This window comes from Pongo pygmaeus, chromosome 7, assembly GCF_028885625.2.
Source record: "Pongo pygmaeus isolate AG05252 chromosome 7, NHGRI_mPonPyg2-v2.0_pri, whole genome shotgun sequence".
NCBI classification, from domain to species: Eukaryota; Metazoa; Chordata; class Mammalia; order Primates; family Hominidae; genus Pongo; species Pongo pygmaeus.
In genome coordinates, this window is record NC_072380.2 from 86,153,911 (window position 1) to 86,170,390 (window position 16,480).

The following is a 16,480-nucleotide window of genomic DNA, read 5'->3' on the forward strand; positions in this document are numbered from 1 at the left end:
TGCACCTGGCCTAAAATTTCACATTTTAATCATTTTTGAGTATTTGGCTCAATTGTGTTAAGTATATGCACATTGCTGTGAAACCGTCACTGTTGGTGTATCTTTTGATTTGACTTTCTAGTTTTCTTTTTTCTTTGAGACAGAATCTCATTCTGTCGTCTAGGCTGGAGTGCAGTGGTACAATCTCAGCTCACTGCAACCTCTGCCTCCTGGGTTCAAGCGATTCTCATGCCTCAGCCTCCTAAATAGCTGAGATTACAGGTGTGCACCACCATGCCTGGCTAATTTGATTTGACTTTATGAAGGAGGATCTTCCTTGTTTCTCTCTGAGAAACCTGTGGTCCTTTCCTGCTGCCCCACTGACAAAGGGACTGTGGGCAAGCCACTGGAATACACATCTACAGCAAGATGCTGCTTGCTGCCATCCCCACTGCCATATGACTGCCTTCCCGGCCTGAGAGAATCCATCCTGCCCGGCCAAAAATGCATCACCTGTGGGAAGCACTGATTCCTCTAGGTACTATTGTGAGGGTGTTGGTGACAACAACCTCTGATTCACTGTGATGATGATTTCCATGAAAAAGAAGAGATAGATTTCCATTTGGTCAAGCTGCTGGGCATCTAAGTGTATGTTTTTTTAAACACAGAGTCTTGCTCTGTCAGCCAGGCTGGAGTGCAATGGTGGAATCATGGCTCACTGCAGCCTCAAACTCTGAGGTTCCAGTGATTTTCCTGCTTCAGCCTCCCAAGTAGCTGGGACTACAGGTGTGCACCACCATGTCTGGCTAATTTTTAAGTTTTTTGTAGTGATGGGGTTTTGCCATGTTGTCCATGCTGGTTTTGAACTCCTGAACTCAAGCAGTCTTACTGCCTCAGCTTCCCAAAGTGCTGGGATTACAGGCCTGAGCCATTGATTCTGGGCTACAGTGTCTTAATTAGTTCAGGTGCCGTAACAAAATACCACAGACTGGATGGCTTAAACAACAAAAATTTATTTTTTCACAGTTCTGGAGGCTGGAAGTCCAAGATCAAGGTGTCTGCATAATTGGGTTCTCCTGAGGCCTCTCTCCTTGGCTTGCTGCTGTGTTTTGAATTTTGTGCCCTTGCAAACTCATATTGAAATTTAATTGCCATTGTGATGATATTAAGAGGTGGGACTTTTAAGAGGTGATTAAGCCATGAAGGCTCTTCTCTCGTGAATAAATTAATGTCATTATTGAGGGAGTGAGTTTCTTATAAAAGGACAAGTTTAGCCCCCTTATGTCTCCTGCTTTTGCCCCCTCTTGCCCTTCTGCTCTTCCACCATGGGATGAAACAGCAAGAATGCCCTTGTCAGATACCAGCACCTTGACATGGAACTTACCAGCCTCCGGAACTGTGAGAAATAAATTTCTGTTCTTTATGAAGTACTCAGACACCAATAATCTGTTCTAGCAGCACAAAGTGGACTAAGACACTCGCAGCTGGCTGCTTTCTCACTGTGTCCTCACATGGCCTTTCCTCTGTGTGTTCACATCCCTGGCATTTCTTTGTGTGTCCAAATTTCCTCTTCTTATAAGGACACCAACAAGATTGGATTAGGGCCCATCCTAACAGCCTCATTTTAACTTAATTACCTCTTTAAAGGCACTGTCTCCAAATGCAGTCACATTCTGAGGTACTGGAGCCTCAACATGTGAATGGGGATGAGGGGAATGAGGACACATTTCTGTCAGTCCATAACATACAAAAATGGCAAAAATTAGCTGATTTATTCTCCCAATTTTGGAAAAGGCAAAAAATTGGGTGGGTGAGTTGGTTCCCAGGGTCTTAGGCATATGCTCTCCTATGATCCTGAGTCATTGGTCTCAGTTCTAATCTTTATTTATTTATTTTTTGCTACAGATGGTTAGAAAATCCAAGGAATTAATAGATTATTTAATGAAACCAATATTCTCTGAGCATTTAGCATGCACCTACTCTAGGAACTGAGGAGATAAGTGAATTAACAACAAAGACAAAAGTCCCTGCCCTTATGGATTCAGTAAAATATTCAGCATGTCAGATGGTGGTAATTGCTGTGAAAGAAAAATAAGGCTGGGGGGTGCGGGGTAGAGGGTGCAAAGATGCAAAGATGGAGAAGCTAGGGGGTTGCATTTTAAATCAGGATGGCCAGCCAGATGTGATGGCACTCACCAGTAGTATAGCCCAGCTACTCAGGAGGCCGAGGCAGGAGGATAGCTTGAGCCCAGGAGGTCAAGACTGCAGTGAGCCATGTTTGTGCCACTGCACTCCAGTCTGGGCAACAGAGCAAGACCGAACCTGGCTAATTTTTAAATTTTTTGTAGAGACAGTGTCTTGCTGTGCTGCCCAGGCCAGTCCCAACCCCTGGGCTCAAGTGATTCTCCTGCCTTGGCCTTCCAAAGTGCTGGAATTACATGCATGAGCCACCACACTAGGCCTAAAACCTGTTTCTTTCCCCTTCCTTCCTTCCTTCCTTCCTTCCTTCCTTCCTTCCTTCCTTTCTTTCTTTCTTTTTCTGAGACAGAGTCTTGCTGTGTCACCCAGGCTGGAGTGCAGTGGCGCGATCTCAGCTCATTGCAACTTCCCAGGTTCAAGCAATTTTCGTGCCTCAGCCTCCCAAGTAGCTGGGACTACAGGCATGCATCACCATGCCTGGCTATTTTTTTCGTTTTTAGTAGAGATGGGGTTTCACCATGTTGGTCAGGCTGGTCTTGAACTCCTGACCTCAAATGATCCACCCACCTTGGCCTCCTAAAGTGCTGGAATTACAGGTGTGAGCCACTGTGCCTGGTCCTGGCTAATTTTTGTATTTTTTTTGGGATGGGATTTATTTTTTTGATATGGGGTCTTGCTCTGTCACCCAGGCTGGAGTGCAGTGGCGCGATCTTGGCTCACAGCAGTCTCTGCCTCCTGGGTTGGCATGAAGCGATTCTCCTGCCTCAGCCTTCTGAGTAGCAGGGATTACAGGCGTGCACCACCATGCCCGGCTAATTTTTGTGTTTTTAGTAGAGACGGGGTTTCATCATGTTGGTCAGGCTGGTCTCGAACTTCTGACCTCAGGCAATCCACCCGCCTGGGCCTCCCAAAGTGCTGGGATTACAGGCATGAGCCACCATGCCCGGTCTGTACTTTTTAGTAGAGACCAGGCTGATCTTGAACTCCTGATTTTAGGTGATCAGCCTGCCTTGGCCTCCCAACGTGTTGGGATTACAGGCATGAGACACCATGTCTGGCCTTAAACCTGTTTCTGTCTAAGTCTTCTCCATCTCATCATCCACCTAATTCGTTAGGCCCCAAACCAGAAGTATCCTTAAGTATCTCTTTCCCTCACCTATTACATTATTGTATTAGTCATTCCTGTTTTCATGATCTCCAGATTCTATTCCATATCCAAGTGCTTCTCACTGCTCTCTAACACTCATGCCACATTTGTTTCTCCTTGGCCTCTACAAAAACCTCTTAAATTGCCCTCCCTCTGCTTCAGTTCTTGCCACCATACAATCTATTCTTGACACAGAGGCCAGAGAGATCTTTGCAAAATGAAAATAAGTTAGATAATGTGACCCCTCCTGCTGAAAATCCTCCAGTAGCTTTTCACTACAATTAGAGTGAAATCTCAACTTTATACCAAGACCTCCAAGGCTCCTCAGGATCTTGAAGCAATACTAACACTACCTAGAGTTACAGTCAGATCCCAACCATTAGGGGGTCCTTCCCACAAGTTTTCTTCCCACATCAGATGCCATGTGCAAGCCCTAGGTTGACACCTGTGGTTCTCACTGGCTATAAATTGGAGGTTCCCCTTTCTTGGGTTTGATCATTGTTAGACTAGCTCTCAGAACATAAGGAAACACTCATTTATGTTTACTGGTTTATTATAAAGGATATTATTAATACAAAGGATACAGACGAATAGCCAGATGAAAGAGATACATAAGGTAAGGTGCAGGATAAGGGGACCAGAGTGTCCATGTCCTCTCTGGTCGCACCATCCTCCTAGCATCTCCATGTGTTCATCAACCCAGAAGCTCTCCTAACCCTGTCGTTCAGAAATTTTTATGGCGGGGTTCATCATGTAGGCATAACCGAATGTTAACTCTGTCTGTAGCCCCTCTCCCCTTCCTGCAGGATGGGAGGTGGGGCTAAAAGTTCCAAGCCTCTCATCATGGCTTGGTCTTTCTTGTAACTGGCCCTTATCCAGGAACCCACCAAGAGTTACCATTAGAAAAAAAGATGCTGCTATTGCCCAGGACAGTCCAAGGGACTAGAAGCTCTGGGCAAGAAATTGGGATCAAAAACCAAATGTTATGACAAAAAATTCTCTTACCACTCCCATTGTTCTGTAAACTACAAGGGTTTTAGGATCTCTGTGCCAGAAACTGGGGCAGAGACAAAATATATATTTCTTATTATATCACAATATCACAAATTCTGTATACATGTTATAGTTATTTTTTTCTAGTTCTGTAAAAAATGTCATTGGTGCCAGGCATGGTGTCTCATGCCTATAATCCTAGTGCTTTGAGAGGCTGAAGTGAGAGGATCACTTGAGGCCAGGAGTTCAAGACCAGCCTAAGCAATATAGTGAGGCCCCATCTCTACAAAAAAATGAAAAAAAAAAAAAATCACTGGATGTGGTGGCATGCACCTGTAGTACTAGCTACTCAGGAGACTGAGGTGGGAGGATCACTTGAGCCCAGGAGTTTGAGGTTGCCCTGAGCTATGATTGTGCCACTACACTTTATCCGGGGTGACAGAGTGAAATCCTGTCTCTCTCTCTCTCAAAAAAAAAAAAAAAAATGCCATTAGGATTTTGATAGAGATTGCTTCAAATCTGGATCTGTAGGACACTTTGAATGGTATGAACATTTTAGCAACATTGTCTTCCAATCTATGAGCAAGGGATATCGTTCTGTTTCTTTTTGTCCTGTTAATTTCTTTGATCAATTTATTTTATTGTTTTTACTATACAAGTCTTTAACTTCCTTAGTGAAGTTTATTGTATTCCTCCAGTACTATTGTAAATTTGATTGTTTTTCTAATTTCTTTTCCAGATAGCTTGTTATACTTTTTTTTTTTGAGGCAGAGTCTTGCTCTGTTGCCCAGGCTGGAATGCAGTGGCGTGATCTCAGTTCATTGTAGCCTCCACCTCTTGGGCTCAAGCAATTCTCATGCTTCAGCCTCCCGAGTAGTTGGGACAACAGGCACCCACCACCACACCCGGCTAATTTTTTATTTTTAGTAGAGATGGGATTTTACCATGTTGGCCAGGCTGGTCTCACACTCCTGACCTCAGGTGATCCACCCTCCTCGGCCTCCCAAAATGTTGGGATTACAGGTGTGAGCCACCACACCTGGCAATTTTAATTTTTTTGAAACAAAGTCTCAATCTGTTGCCCAGGATGGAGAGCAGTGGCACAATCTTGGCTCACTGCTGTCTTGACCTTCTGGGCTCAAGTGATCCTCCCACCTCAGCCTCCTGCGTAGCTACAGGTATGCACCATCACATCCAGCTAATTTTTGTATTTTTTGTACGGACGGGGTTTTGCCATGTTGTCCAGGCTGGTCTTGAATTCCTGGACTCAAGCGATTCTGCTCTCTTGGCCTCCCAAAGTCCTGGGGTTACAGGTGTGAGCCACTGCACCAGGCCTGATAGCTTGTTGACAGTATATAGTAACATTACTGATTTTTGTAGGTTCATTTTATTTCCTGCAATTTTGCAGAATTCATTTATTAGTTCTAACAACCTTTTTACATTTTTATTTTCTTTAAAATTTTTTAAAGTTTGTAATAGAGACAGGGTCTTTCTATGTTGCCCAGGCTAGTCTTGAACTCCTGGCCTTATGTGATCCTTCCACCTCTGCCTCCCAAGGTGCTGAGATTATAGGCATGAGCCACCATGTCCAGCCAGCTGTAACAATTTTTAATGAAGTCTTTAGGGATTTCTATATATAAGACTATGTCATCTGCAAAAAGATAATTTTACTTCTTCCCTTCCAATTTGGATGCCTTTTTTTTTTCTTGACTAATTGCTGTGGCTAGGACTTCTAGTACTATGTTGACCAAGAGTGGTGAGAATGGACATCACTGCCTTGTTCCTGATCTTAAAGGAAAACCTTTCAGTTTTTCACCATTGAGTATGATGTTGACTGTGGGTTTTTCACATATGACCTTGTCCTCAAAGTCCTAGCCTATCTTAATGATCTATGAAATGCCTTTCAGGTCATTCTCCCATTGTCTTGATGTAGAAGAACACTTGGCTCCCTTCTATCCATACTAATTTTGTCATTGAATTTTACTATAAGTGGCCAAAAGAAGCCATGCAGCACCTTGAGCACTTTCCTGCTTATCTATTTCTTCTACCAGATAGTGTAGATCCTTGCTCTTAAGTTCCACTTTTCACACAGTTTTAGGGAACAGACACAAGTCCATCAAGTTGTTTGCAACTGTGTAGCAAGGATGGCCTTTACTGCAGTTTCCAATACCTATTTTTCATTTGTGTCTGAGGCCTCATCAGAATTGCCTTTACCCTCCACATTTCTACCAACATTCTGATTATGACCACTTAAGTAATTGCTAGGAATTTCCACACTTTCTCTATATTTCTTCCCTTCTTCTGAGCCCGCATCAGAATTGCCCTTAATGCTCTGTTCATGGCAATATGAACTTTTTTCTAGCCTGTTCCTCCAAACTCTTCCAGCCTCTGCCTTTTATCCAGTTTCAAAGCTGCTTCCATATTTTTAGGTACCTGTTATAGCAACACCTCACCTCTCTGGCACCAATTTTCTATCTTCATCTGTTTTTTGCTGCTATAACAGAATACATAAGACTGGGTAATTTATAATAAACAGAAATTTATTTGGCTTATGGTTCTGGTTGTTGAGAAATCCAACATTGAGGCATTGCATCTAGCAATGGTCTTCTTGCTGCATCATCTCATGGCAGAAGGGCAGAAGGCCAAAAGGGCACTTGTCAGGGGTGGGGAAGGAGGCTATACTCATCCTTTCATCAGGAATCCACACCCACAATAAGTAATCCACTCCTGCAACAACAGCATTAATTCATTCACAAGGGCAGAGCCCTCATGAACTGATCACCTCTTGGAGGTTCCACCCCTCAACACTCTTGCATTGGGGATTAAATTTCCAATGCATGAACTTCAGGGAATGCATTCAAACCACAGCAACACCTTATAGTTATGACAGTCTGTTTTAAGCTAATAACAACTTAAATTGAATCACATACAACAACTCTACACTTTAGGAGTTGGAGACCAGCCTGGGCAACAAAGAAAGCCTCTATCTCTAAAAAAAAAAAAAATTTTTTTTTTTTTTTTTTTTTGAGACAGTCTTGCTCTGTCATACAGGCTGGAGTGCAGAGGTGTGATCTCAGTTCACTGCAACCTCCACATCCTGGGTTTGAGTGATTCTTGTGCCTCAGCCTCCCGAATAGCTGGGATGACAGGCACATGCTGTGCTGACATGCTCAGATAATTTTTGTATTTTTTGTGGAGATGGGGTTTTGCTATGTTGGCCAGGCTGGTCTTGAACTCCTGACCTCAAACCATCGGTCCACCTTGGCCTCCCAAAGTGCTGGGCTTACAGGCATGAGCCAGCACACTTGGCCTCTACAAATTTTTTTTAATTAAAAACAAAACAAAAAACAGGCCACATGTGGTGACTTATGCCTGTAATGCCAACATTTTGGGATGCTGAGGCAGGAAGATCACTTGAGTCCAGGAGTTCAAGACCAGCCTGGGCAACATAGTGAGACCTCATCTCTACAAAAAAAAAAAAAGAAATTAGCTGAGTGTGGTAGTATGCACCTGTAGTCTCAGCTATCGGCAAGAGGATCACTTGAGCCCAGGAGTTAGAAGCTGCAATGAGCTATGATTGCATCACTGTACTCCAGCTTGTGTGACAGAGCAGACCGCCATATTTAAAAACAAACCAACAAACAAAACTATTTCATTGGGCTTCTTGGATTTGTATTTCCATTTTCTTCCCTAGATTTGGGAAGTTTTCAACCCTTCCTTCCTTCCTTCCTTCCTTCCTTCCTTCCTTCCTTCCTTCCTTCCTTCCTTCCTTCCTTCCTTCCTTCCTTCCTTCCTTCCTTCCTTCCTTCCTTCCTTCCTTCCCTCCCTCCCTCCTTTCTTTCTCTCTCTCTCTCTTTCTTTCTTTCTTTCTTTTTCTTTCTTTTTGAGACAGAGTCTTGCTCTTTCACCCAGGCTGGAGTGCAGTGGCATGATCTCGGCTCACTGCAACCTCTGCCTCCCAGGCTCAACTGATTCTCATGCCTCAGCCTCCTGAGTAGCTGGGATTATAACCATTATTTCTTTGAATAAACTTTCTGTAGTCTGTTCTTTTTTTCTTCCACTTCTGGAACTCTCATAACGCATATATGGTTCTGGTTGGTGGTGTCTCACCATTACCTTAAGTTTTCTTCACTCTTTTAAATTATTTTTTCCTTTTGTTCCTCTGATTGAATTCTTTTCCAGTGACCTCTCTCTGAGTTCACTGATCCTTTCATCTACTTGGTCTAGTCTGCTGCTGAACCCCTCCAGTGAACTTTTTAGTTAAGTTATTGTGTTCCTCAGCTCCCTGATTTCTTTTTTTTTTTTTTTTTGAGACAGAGTCTTGTTCTGTTGCCCAGGCTGGAGTGTAGTGGCACAATCTCGGCTCACTGCAACCTCCGCCTCCTGGGTTCAAGTGATTCTCCAGCCTCAGCCTCCCAAGTAGCTAGGATTACAGGCACATGCCACCACGCCCAGCTAATTTTTGTATTTTTTTTCATAGAGATGGGATTTCACCATGTTGGCCAGGCTGGTCTAGAACTCCTGACCTCAGGTGATCCGCCCACCTCGGCCTCCCAGAGTGCTGGGATTACAGGCATGAGTCACCGTGCCCAGCCTCCAGCTCCATGATTTCTGTGTGGTCCTTTAAATGTTTTCTTTCTTCTTGTTGAAATTCTCACTGCATTCATGTATTGTTCTCTTGACCTCAGTGAGCATCTTTATGAGAGGTATTTTAAATTGTCTGTAAGGTAAATCATATAACTTCATTTCCTTAGCGTAAGTGAGGAAGATTTGTCTTGCTCCTTTGTTTGAAACATCTTTGCCTGATCTTTCATTTTCCTTGTCTCTCTGTTTGGCATCTACACATTACAAAGCAGACATCTTTTTCAGTCTTCACAAATTGGTCTCACACAGGAACATACCCACACCTATTGTTGTGGGAATCAGGAGGACGAGAGAGACCTTGGGGAAAGCAAGAGGATCTTTATTGAATGCACTCAGACCCAGTGGACTTAAAATCCAAAAACTGGGCCCTGAACAAGGACAGCACTTGACTTTTATACACACTTCTAAAAGGGGGTGGGCTAGCTTGAAGCAGGCTTACAGTGGCATGAAAGCAAGGATACAGAGGTGGAACAATTAATCCAATTGTGACAGGTTCATAACTCAGGACTATACATGAACATTGCTATGCAACCCAGATGTCTGTTATCTAGGTTTTGCTCAAAAGAGCCTTACACTGGTTTATCTCATAACCTTCACCATGGTGCCCAGACGGCTGTAGTTCAGGCCTGCTCAGGCTTCTCACGACCTTCACTGTACTTCTTAGGTAATACAGAATACTTGAAGTTTCTAGTTAGAGAGAACAAGAATCTATAAACTCATATCATAAAAGAAAGGAAAATTTGTTTTTCCTCTCCCTATGTTGAGGGAGTGCTGGGAGAGTCTCCAGAGCACATTCCTTTGTGTCCTATCTTCTCAGATAGTGTTTATCAAGACTTTTCCTGGGTCTGGGCCTTGCCTGCTACTGCCTTTGAGATGAGTCAGCCTAATACAGAAAAGCTTATTTCTTTCTCTTTTTAATTTTCTTTTTCTTTCTTTCTTTAATTTCCCACTTCACTATTAGCCTGGTTAGAGATTCCAGGGTCCTCTACCAACTCTTTCTCACTTCAGGGAGATGCAGGCAGCTGTGTTTTTTTGTCCACCTATTCTGTGCTGAGCCAGAGATGGGGTGGTGGAGGGAACTGTGGCATCTACCAGCCCAAGCTGTTTTTTCCATTCCCCTGCCAGGCAGCTAGAGACTATGCCAGACCTGTCAGAACTCTAGGACTGATGAGAAAGATGTAAGTTCTTTGGGAATCCCCAGAGAAATTGGGATGCTGGATGCATGGATTAACTCTTTCCCTTCCCAGGAGAAAGCTGAGAGCTAAGATTTTTCATCTGCTCACTCTGTGCTGAGCAGAGGGGAGGATTAATGATGCCTATCTGTGCAAGCCACTGCCTTTATTCTCCCCTGGGTGGTAGACTGTGCCAGACTCATCAGAGCTTCAAGACTGGCAAGACAGGAGCCAGTCCTCTGGGGAGCCCTCGTGAAAAAGTTGGGGTCCTGGACATGTGAAACAACTTCTATCCTCCCATGGGTGGAGCTAGGAGCTGGTCGGGGGGGTCTCTTCCTGATTGTATGACACCACACCAGGGTAATAACCTCTGGTTAGAGAATGTCCCAAGTCTCCCTACTGGCTTTGTTGAATCTGGTTTTGTGTTCTTCTTGGGTGCAGGAGTCTTTCAATTAGTTTGATTTCTCATAAACGGAATTTTTCTGTAAATTGTTGTGTTAGTGGAGGCAAGAAGAGTTCAGGGCTTCTGATTCTGCCACGTTGCTGATGTCATTCTTCTGGGGAGATATTTTCAATCGTCATCAATTTTTCTTATTTTATAATTTTAATGCAAGATTCATCTTAAAAGGCTGATATTCAGAATACTATACTTATTGGAGATGATTTGTAGTAATTTATTGACATTATCTTTATTGCTTTTAGATAAAATGCAATACCCAATTTCAATTAATATTAACCCGTGTATAGAATTGAAAGGATCCAAAGGATTGTTGCACATTTTCTACATTCCAAGTAAGTTCAAATTTTTGCTTTTATAGACCAATCAAAGGAGTTAAGAAATATCAGTGATAAATGATTGTGTTTCAAATATACTTGTATTCGTTATCTATTGCTACGTAACAAATTACCACGATCTTTGTGGCTTAACACAGCACACCTTTATTATCTCATCATCTTTGTTGATCAGTATTCTGGGCATGGCTTACCTGTGTCTGTTTCAAGGTCTCCCATAAGGCTACAATCAAGGTGTTTGCCAGGCTGGAGTCCCTTCTGAGGCTCAACTAGGAAATATATACTTCTAAGCTCACGTAGCTGTTGTCAGTATTCAGTTGTTAGTATTCAGTCCCTTGCTGGCTGTTGGCCACCCGTCAGTTCCCTACCACATGGGCATTTGCAATATGGCTGCTTGCTTTTTCAAAGCCAGCAAAGGGGACAGTCAGCTAACTAGGCAAGTCACAATCTTACATAGCATAATCATGGAAGTAGCACTCCATCATCTTTGCTGTGTTCTGTTGGTTAGAAGCAAGTCACTAGGCTAGCCCATACTATTGGGAGAGGATTACACAAGAACATGTGGGTAGAAATGGAAATAACTTCAGCTGTCCAACAATCTTACAGGTATATCTTTCGTCAATCATTAGCTATAAGTAATATTGGGTTTCCATTAGTCAAAGATCTGTGTGTGAGCAAGCCAGGACTTTAATATTTTTTAAAGATGGTCTTTCTAGAGAAAAATACAGTAATAATGGGATGACAGAAGGCCATGTGTTTTGTTTTGCTTTGTGTTGTGTCTTGGTTTTCCTCTCTATGACTTTGCTTGTTATCAGCTTAGAAAAAACTAACGCAGGTGGGGTGATAGCATGGGGCTGTATCTCAGCCTCTGTGCAGACACAAAACTTTTTCCTCTCCTACCAGTTACCCAACATTGTTTATTGCCTGTAAGCTCTAGAATCCCAGAAAACTTTAGTTTTAATCTTTATCATCATCATTATCACCATAATTTACAACCTAGTTTAGATTTGGAGCTTGTTTTAGATTAATACTTTACAGAGTAGTTTTACATAAATAAGCTTAAACATTTTCCCCCTGATTTTAGTTCTCTGGCTTACCAGAAAAATGAAAAACAGCAACAACAAAATCCCCAAAACTGAGAACCCAGGAATGGTAGACAACAAACTTGTGTTTTAATTTTCATGATTCCAGTTGTTCAACCTGTTTTTTTGACACTCTGTATCTGCATTCATTTATTCACTAAAAAAATGCTTAGTAAATTGTAAGTATCATGCTAGGCACTGTGAATTCATTGATAAGATATTCTCTCTCTCTCTCTCTTTTTTTCTTTTGAGATGGAGTCTCTGTCTGTTGCCCAGGCTGGAGTACAGTGGCATGATCTTGGCTCACTGCAGCCTCTGCCTCCCGGGTTCAATCCATTCTCCTGCCTCAGCCTCCCGGATAGCTGGGATTACAGGCGCCCACAACTACGCCTGGCTAATTTTTGTATTTTTAGTAGAGAAGGGATTTCACCATGTTGACCAGGCTGGTCTTGAACTCCTAACCTCAAGTGATCCACCCGCCTAGGCCTCCCAAAGTGCTGGGATTACAGGCGCGAGCCACTGTGCCCAGCCAATAAGACATTCTCTTGATCTTCAGGAATCCATCAGTGCAATAGGAGATAGTATGGTATACTGCAGATAGTATGGTATAAGTGAAGTGATAGCAACAGGGCTTAGTGACAGCACAGAGCAAACGATGATTAACTCTATTTCCTCCACTTTCCTGGCCAAAGATAAAATAAATAATCTAAAGTTTTGCTTGGCTAAGGCTCTACAGTTTCTTCTTTTTTCCTAGGTTCTGTTTTCTGGTCTGTTGGCAGGTTTTACCCCTACACAATTGGCATAAAGGATGATTTACACAATGAATAATCTCACTTTCAAGTGAATCCCTTGCCTTTACACACAGGAAACAGGTTGTATCTTTCCAGGCCAAGATAATAAGACAGTATGAAATCATTTAGAGTTCTCTGAAAAGCAGACACTAAGAAGGAATTAGGCTAGAGATTTCTTGGAGGAAACGCTTGTGAACAATAAAGGGGAGAGGAAGCCAGAGTAGGCTAGGAGAAAATTCAGATTGGGGTGCAGGTCTGATACCTTTGAAAAGAGAGTAGGGAGGAAGGAGAATTAAGTAGGATAATCCTCAGACCAGAATGCATCCCTGAGACACTCTTGGCCTGGGCAAAATAGGAAGCCCCAGGGCAGAATGACTGTCGTAGTCCCATGACAGGCAGGAGTAGCCTGGCTCTAGGGTCCTTGCAGTGCTGGATCATTATAAGAGCAGCCTACGAGAGGGTGGCCTCTGGCTGAGTGCTGAGATAGATGTGAAGGTACGGCAGCTGCAGGCTGTCTGCCAGCTACTCTCCTCACAGCAGCTGCTTTTGAAGGGAAATTTGAGGGACATACCTCAATGGCCATCACAAATGTTTTATAATTTCTCACTAAATATGACATTTATATAACAAATTATATTAATTCAGTAACAAAATAATTATTCAGTCATATTTTTATAGCGCAATTATGTTTCCATAGAGTATACTATAATGTTGGTATAAAGTGTGAGACCACATTCATGGAAATCAATCTTATTTTTATGGCCTCATTTCTGCTTGAATTCAGGAAGAGATACAAGTACAAACTTGAACCAAAAATAGGTTGAGAATGGAAATGATATCTTTTGAGATGTCATAGCCTTGCTAGTAAATTATTTGTATATTATTAACTGATTGACAAATAAAACTGGAGCATAAGCTTCCTTCAAGGTTATTTCTGGAAGTTCCTGGAATTGTCTTTGGTAAGCTAAAAAATAGTCCTCTTTTATACCACGTGACAGCCACCGTGTTTCTTTTCTTTTTTTGAGACAGAGTCTCACTCTGTCACCCAGGCTGGAGTGCAGTGGCGTGATCTCGCCTCACTGCAGCCTTCGCCTCCTGGGTTCCAACGATTCTCCTGCCTCAGCACCCCTAGTAGCTGGGATTACAGGTGCCTGCCACTGCACCCAGCTAATTTTTGTATTTTTAGCAGAGATGGGGTTTCGCCATGTTGGCCAGGATGGTCTCGAACTCCTGACCTCAGGTGATCTGCCCGCCTCAGCCTCTCAAAGTGCTAGGATTACAGGCGTGAGCCACCGCGCCCAGCCCGTGTTTCTTGTCTCTCACTCCGACACCCATATTGACATCCCCGGCCTGCTGAGCCACAGAAGTGGTGTCTCATTGTTGCCGTTGTTCGTGTTCTTAACATGACCACAGTGGTGTCCAAGGCCAAGGAGTTTCTCACAAAGTAAACTATTGAGTTGTCAAAGCAGGACTTCCCTTCCTGGAGTTATTGAAGACTGGAATCATGCTGTGTTTCACGAAGAAATGGAAGAAGGTCCTTTGCCCTGCATTGTCACTGGACACCACAGTGGTGCTGTCTTGTGCTTCTGTGTCTCCAGGAATTCCTTGTGAAAATGGTCTTTCAACTTCTACACACAGCACTGCTTTTGGAGAAGTTCAAGCCCAAGTCCATGGAGTAGGCCATGGGATCACTGTTTGAAACAGACCCCATGATATTCTTCTCCACACCCTACCCTGAAAGTTGAGAAGTGAAGACAAATTAGGAAAGTTGGTGGTGCTTCAGGTTCAGAGCAATGAGGGCCTGCATGAAGGCAGCGCGGTAATGGGGATGAAAAGGAGGTTAGAAAGATTTACTGGGACTGGGAATTCTAGTGCCAACTTGGTGATGAAGAGGAGGAAATCACTTTTAGACCTGTTGGGTGAGGTAACTGGGCAACATTTGAGTAGAGATATTGAATAAATACATGTGATCAATGCTCAGGAGGAAGGCTGAGACTAAAGTTGACTTGAGAATTGTCACCTTATGTGGTACTTGGCCTGAGAGAGTGTGCAGAGTGAAAACTGAGGAGAACTGAGGATAGATCCTGGAGAAATCCAGGAGTTGATGAAATAGACTGAGGAAGAGGAGTCAGAGAGATTGGAGGACACCTGGAAGAGAGTGGTTGCACCAACACCAAAGAAGGTTTAGGGAAAGGAGCAGGCAGTTCTGTTAAGCATAGCCAAGTTCAAATTAAAGTTAGAAAAGTTGTCTTTTGATTATGGTTACAATGAGTCATGGTGATCTTACTAGGAAAATATTTTCAGTGAGGTCGTGGTTGCAAAATTGTTTTCATTATGAAAAGGATTGTGCATCTTTTTTGGCCAGGCATGGTGGCTCATGCCTGTAATCCCAGCACTTTGGGAGGCTGAGGTGGGTGGATCACGAGGTCAGGAGTTCACGACCAGCCTGGCCAAGATGGTGAAACCCCATCTCTACTAAAAATACAAAAATTAGCTGGGCACGGTGGCAGGCGCCTGTAATCCCAGCTACTCGGGAGGCTGAGGCAGGAGAATTGCTTGAACCTGGGCAGCGGAGGTTGCAGTGAGCCAAGATTATGCCACTGCACTCCGGTCTGTCTCAAAAAAAAAGAAGAAAAGAAAAGAAAAGAAAAGAAAGAAAAGGATTGTGCCTCTTTTTCATTTGGGCCAACTGAATAAGTTGGAAGAGTTGAGAAAAATGCATTGATTACTGGAATTTTTCATGGTAGTTGGAAATAGGGAGATCATGAGGAAATTAAAAAATAGGCATACATTTAATTTTTCATGAAAAGATTCTATTTTATTCTCAAGAAATATTTCATCAGAACTCCTAGAAAGTTGATTGTCTCACTGTCCTTCCTTTCCTTTTCTTTTCTTTTGAATTTTCTAGGAGAACCATAGAACCAGACATTTTATGTCTTTATTTGATAGTTTTCTCAATGAAGTTATGAAGGCTCTTCTGTTTTTAGGCAGAGCATGCATAGTTTTACCGTGGAACATTGTATTTGATTATGATTTACTAGTTGCCCTCTCAGAACTTCAGTTTTCTCATCTGCAGAAGAAGAGTAATAATACACATCTTGTAGATAGTTGTGATGATTAAATGAAATAATGTAAGAAAAGCACAGGGCCCCTTTTAACTATACAATAAATGTTAATTACTATGTATAAAAGAATCTACTATTTGAGGGCCTAATGGGATTTTTTCTTTTAAAGGGAGAGATTTAAAGCAATTATATTTCAATCTGTATATAACTGTCAATACCATGAATCTTCCAAAGCGCAAAGAAGTTATCTGCCGAGGATCTGATGACGATTACTCTTTTTGCAGAGCTCTGAAGGGAGGTAAGTATTCAGTTCATATTACTTTTAGAATAGGAAATAATTCTTTATGAAAATGTTATGAAAATTAAATACATTGAAAATGGGAAGTTCCTTTTCTGCTAATAATTCTTTTTCGATCCAAAGTTTTTACTTTTAGCAGCTTAAATAACATTTTATAACTATATACTTGAACTGTTAGGATGACACTTATATGATTTGTATTATTAATATTTTTCTTAGTAACACACCAGATTTTCTATACAGTCATCGGTTTCTTCAGTGACTTCTGCCTTTATATTTCTCCTTGGAATTATTTACAGAATAATAACATTCAGAAAT

General features: G+C 42.4%; 1 protein-coding gene across 1 annotated transcript in view; it reads left to right on the forward strand.

Annotated features, from left to right (window-relative positions):
• LY96 (lymphocyte antigen 96) overlaps positions 1 to 16,480 on the forward strand; it is a 45,809-nt gene that overhangs the window by 2,527 nt on the left and 26,802 nt on the right. Inside the window, exons 2-3 of the mRNA XM_054499603.2 lie at positions 10,837 to 10,926; positions 16,034 to 16,162. Of these exons, the coding sequence (XP_054355578.1) occupies positions 10,837 to 10,926; positions 16,034 to 16,162 (219 nt within the window). The remainder of the gene's footprint in view (positions 1 to 10,836; positions 10,927 to 16,033; positions 16,163 to 16,480) is intronic.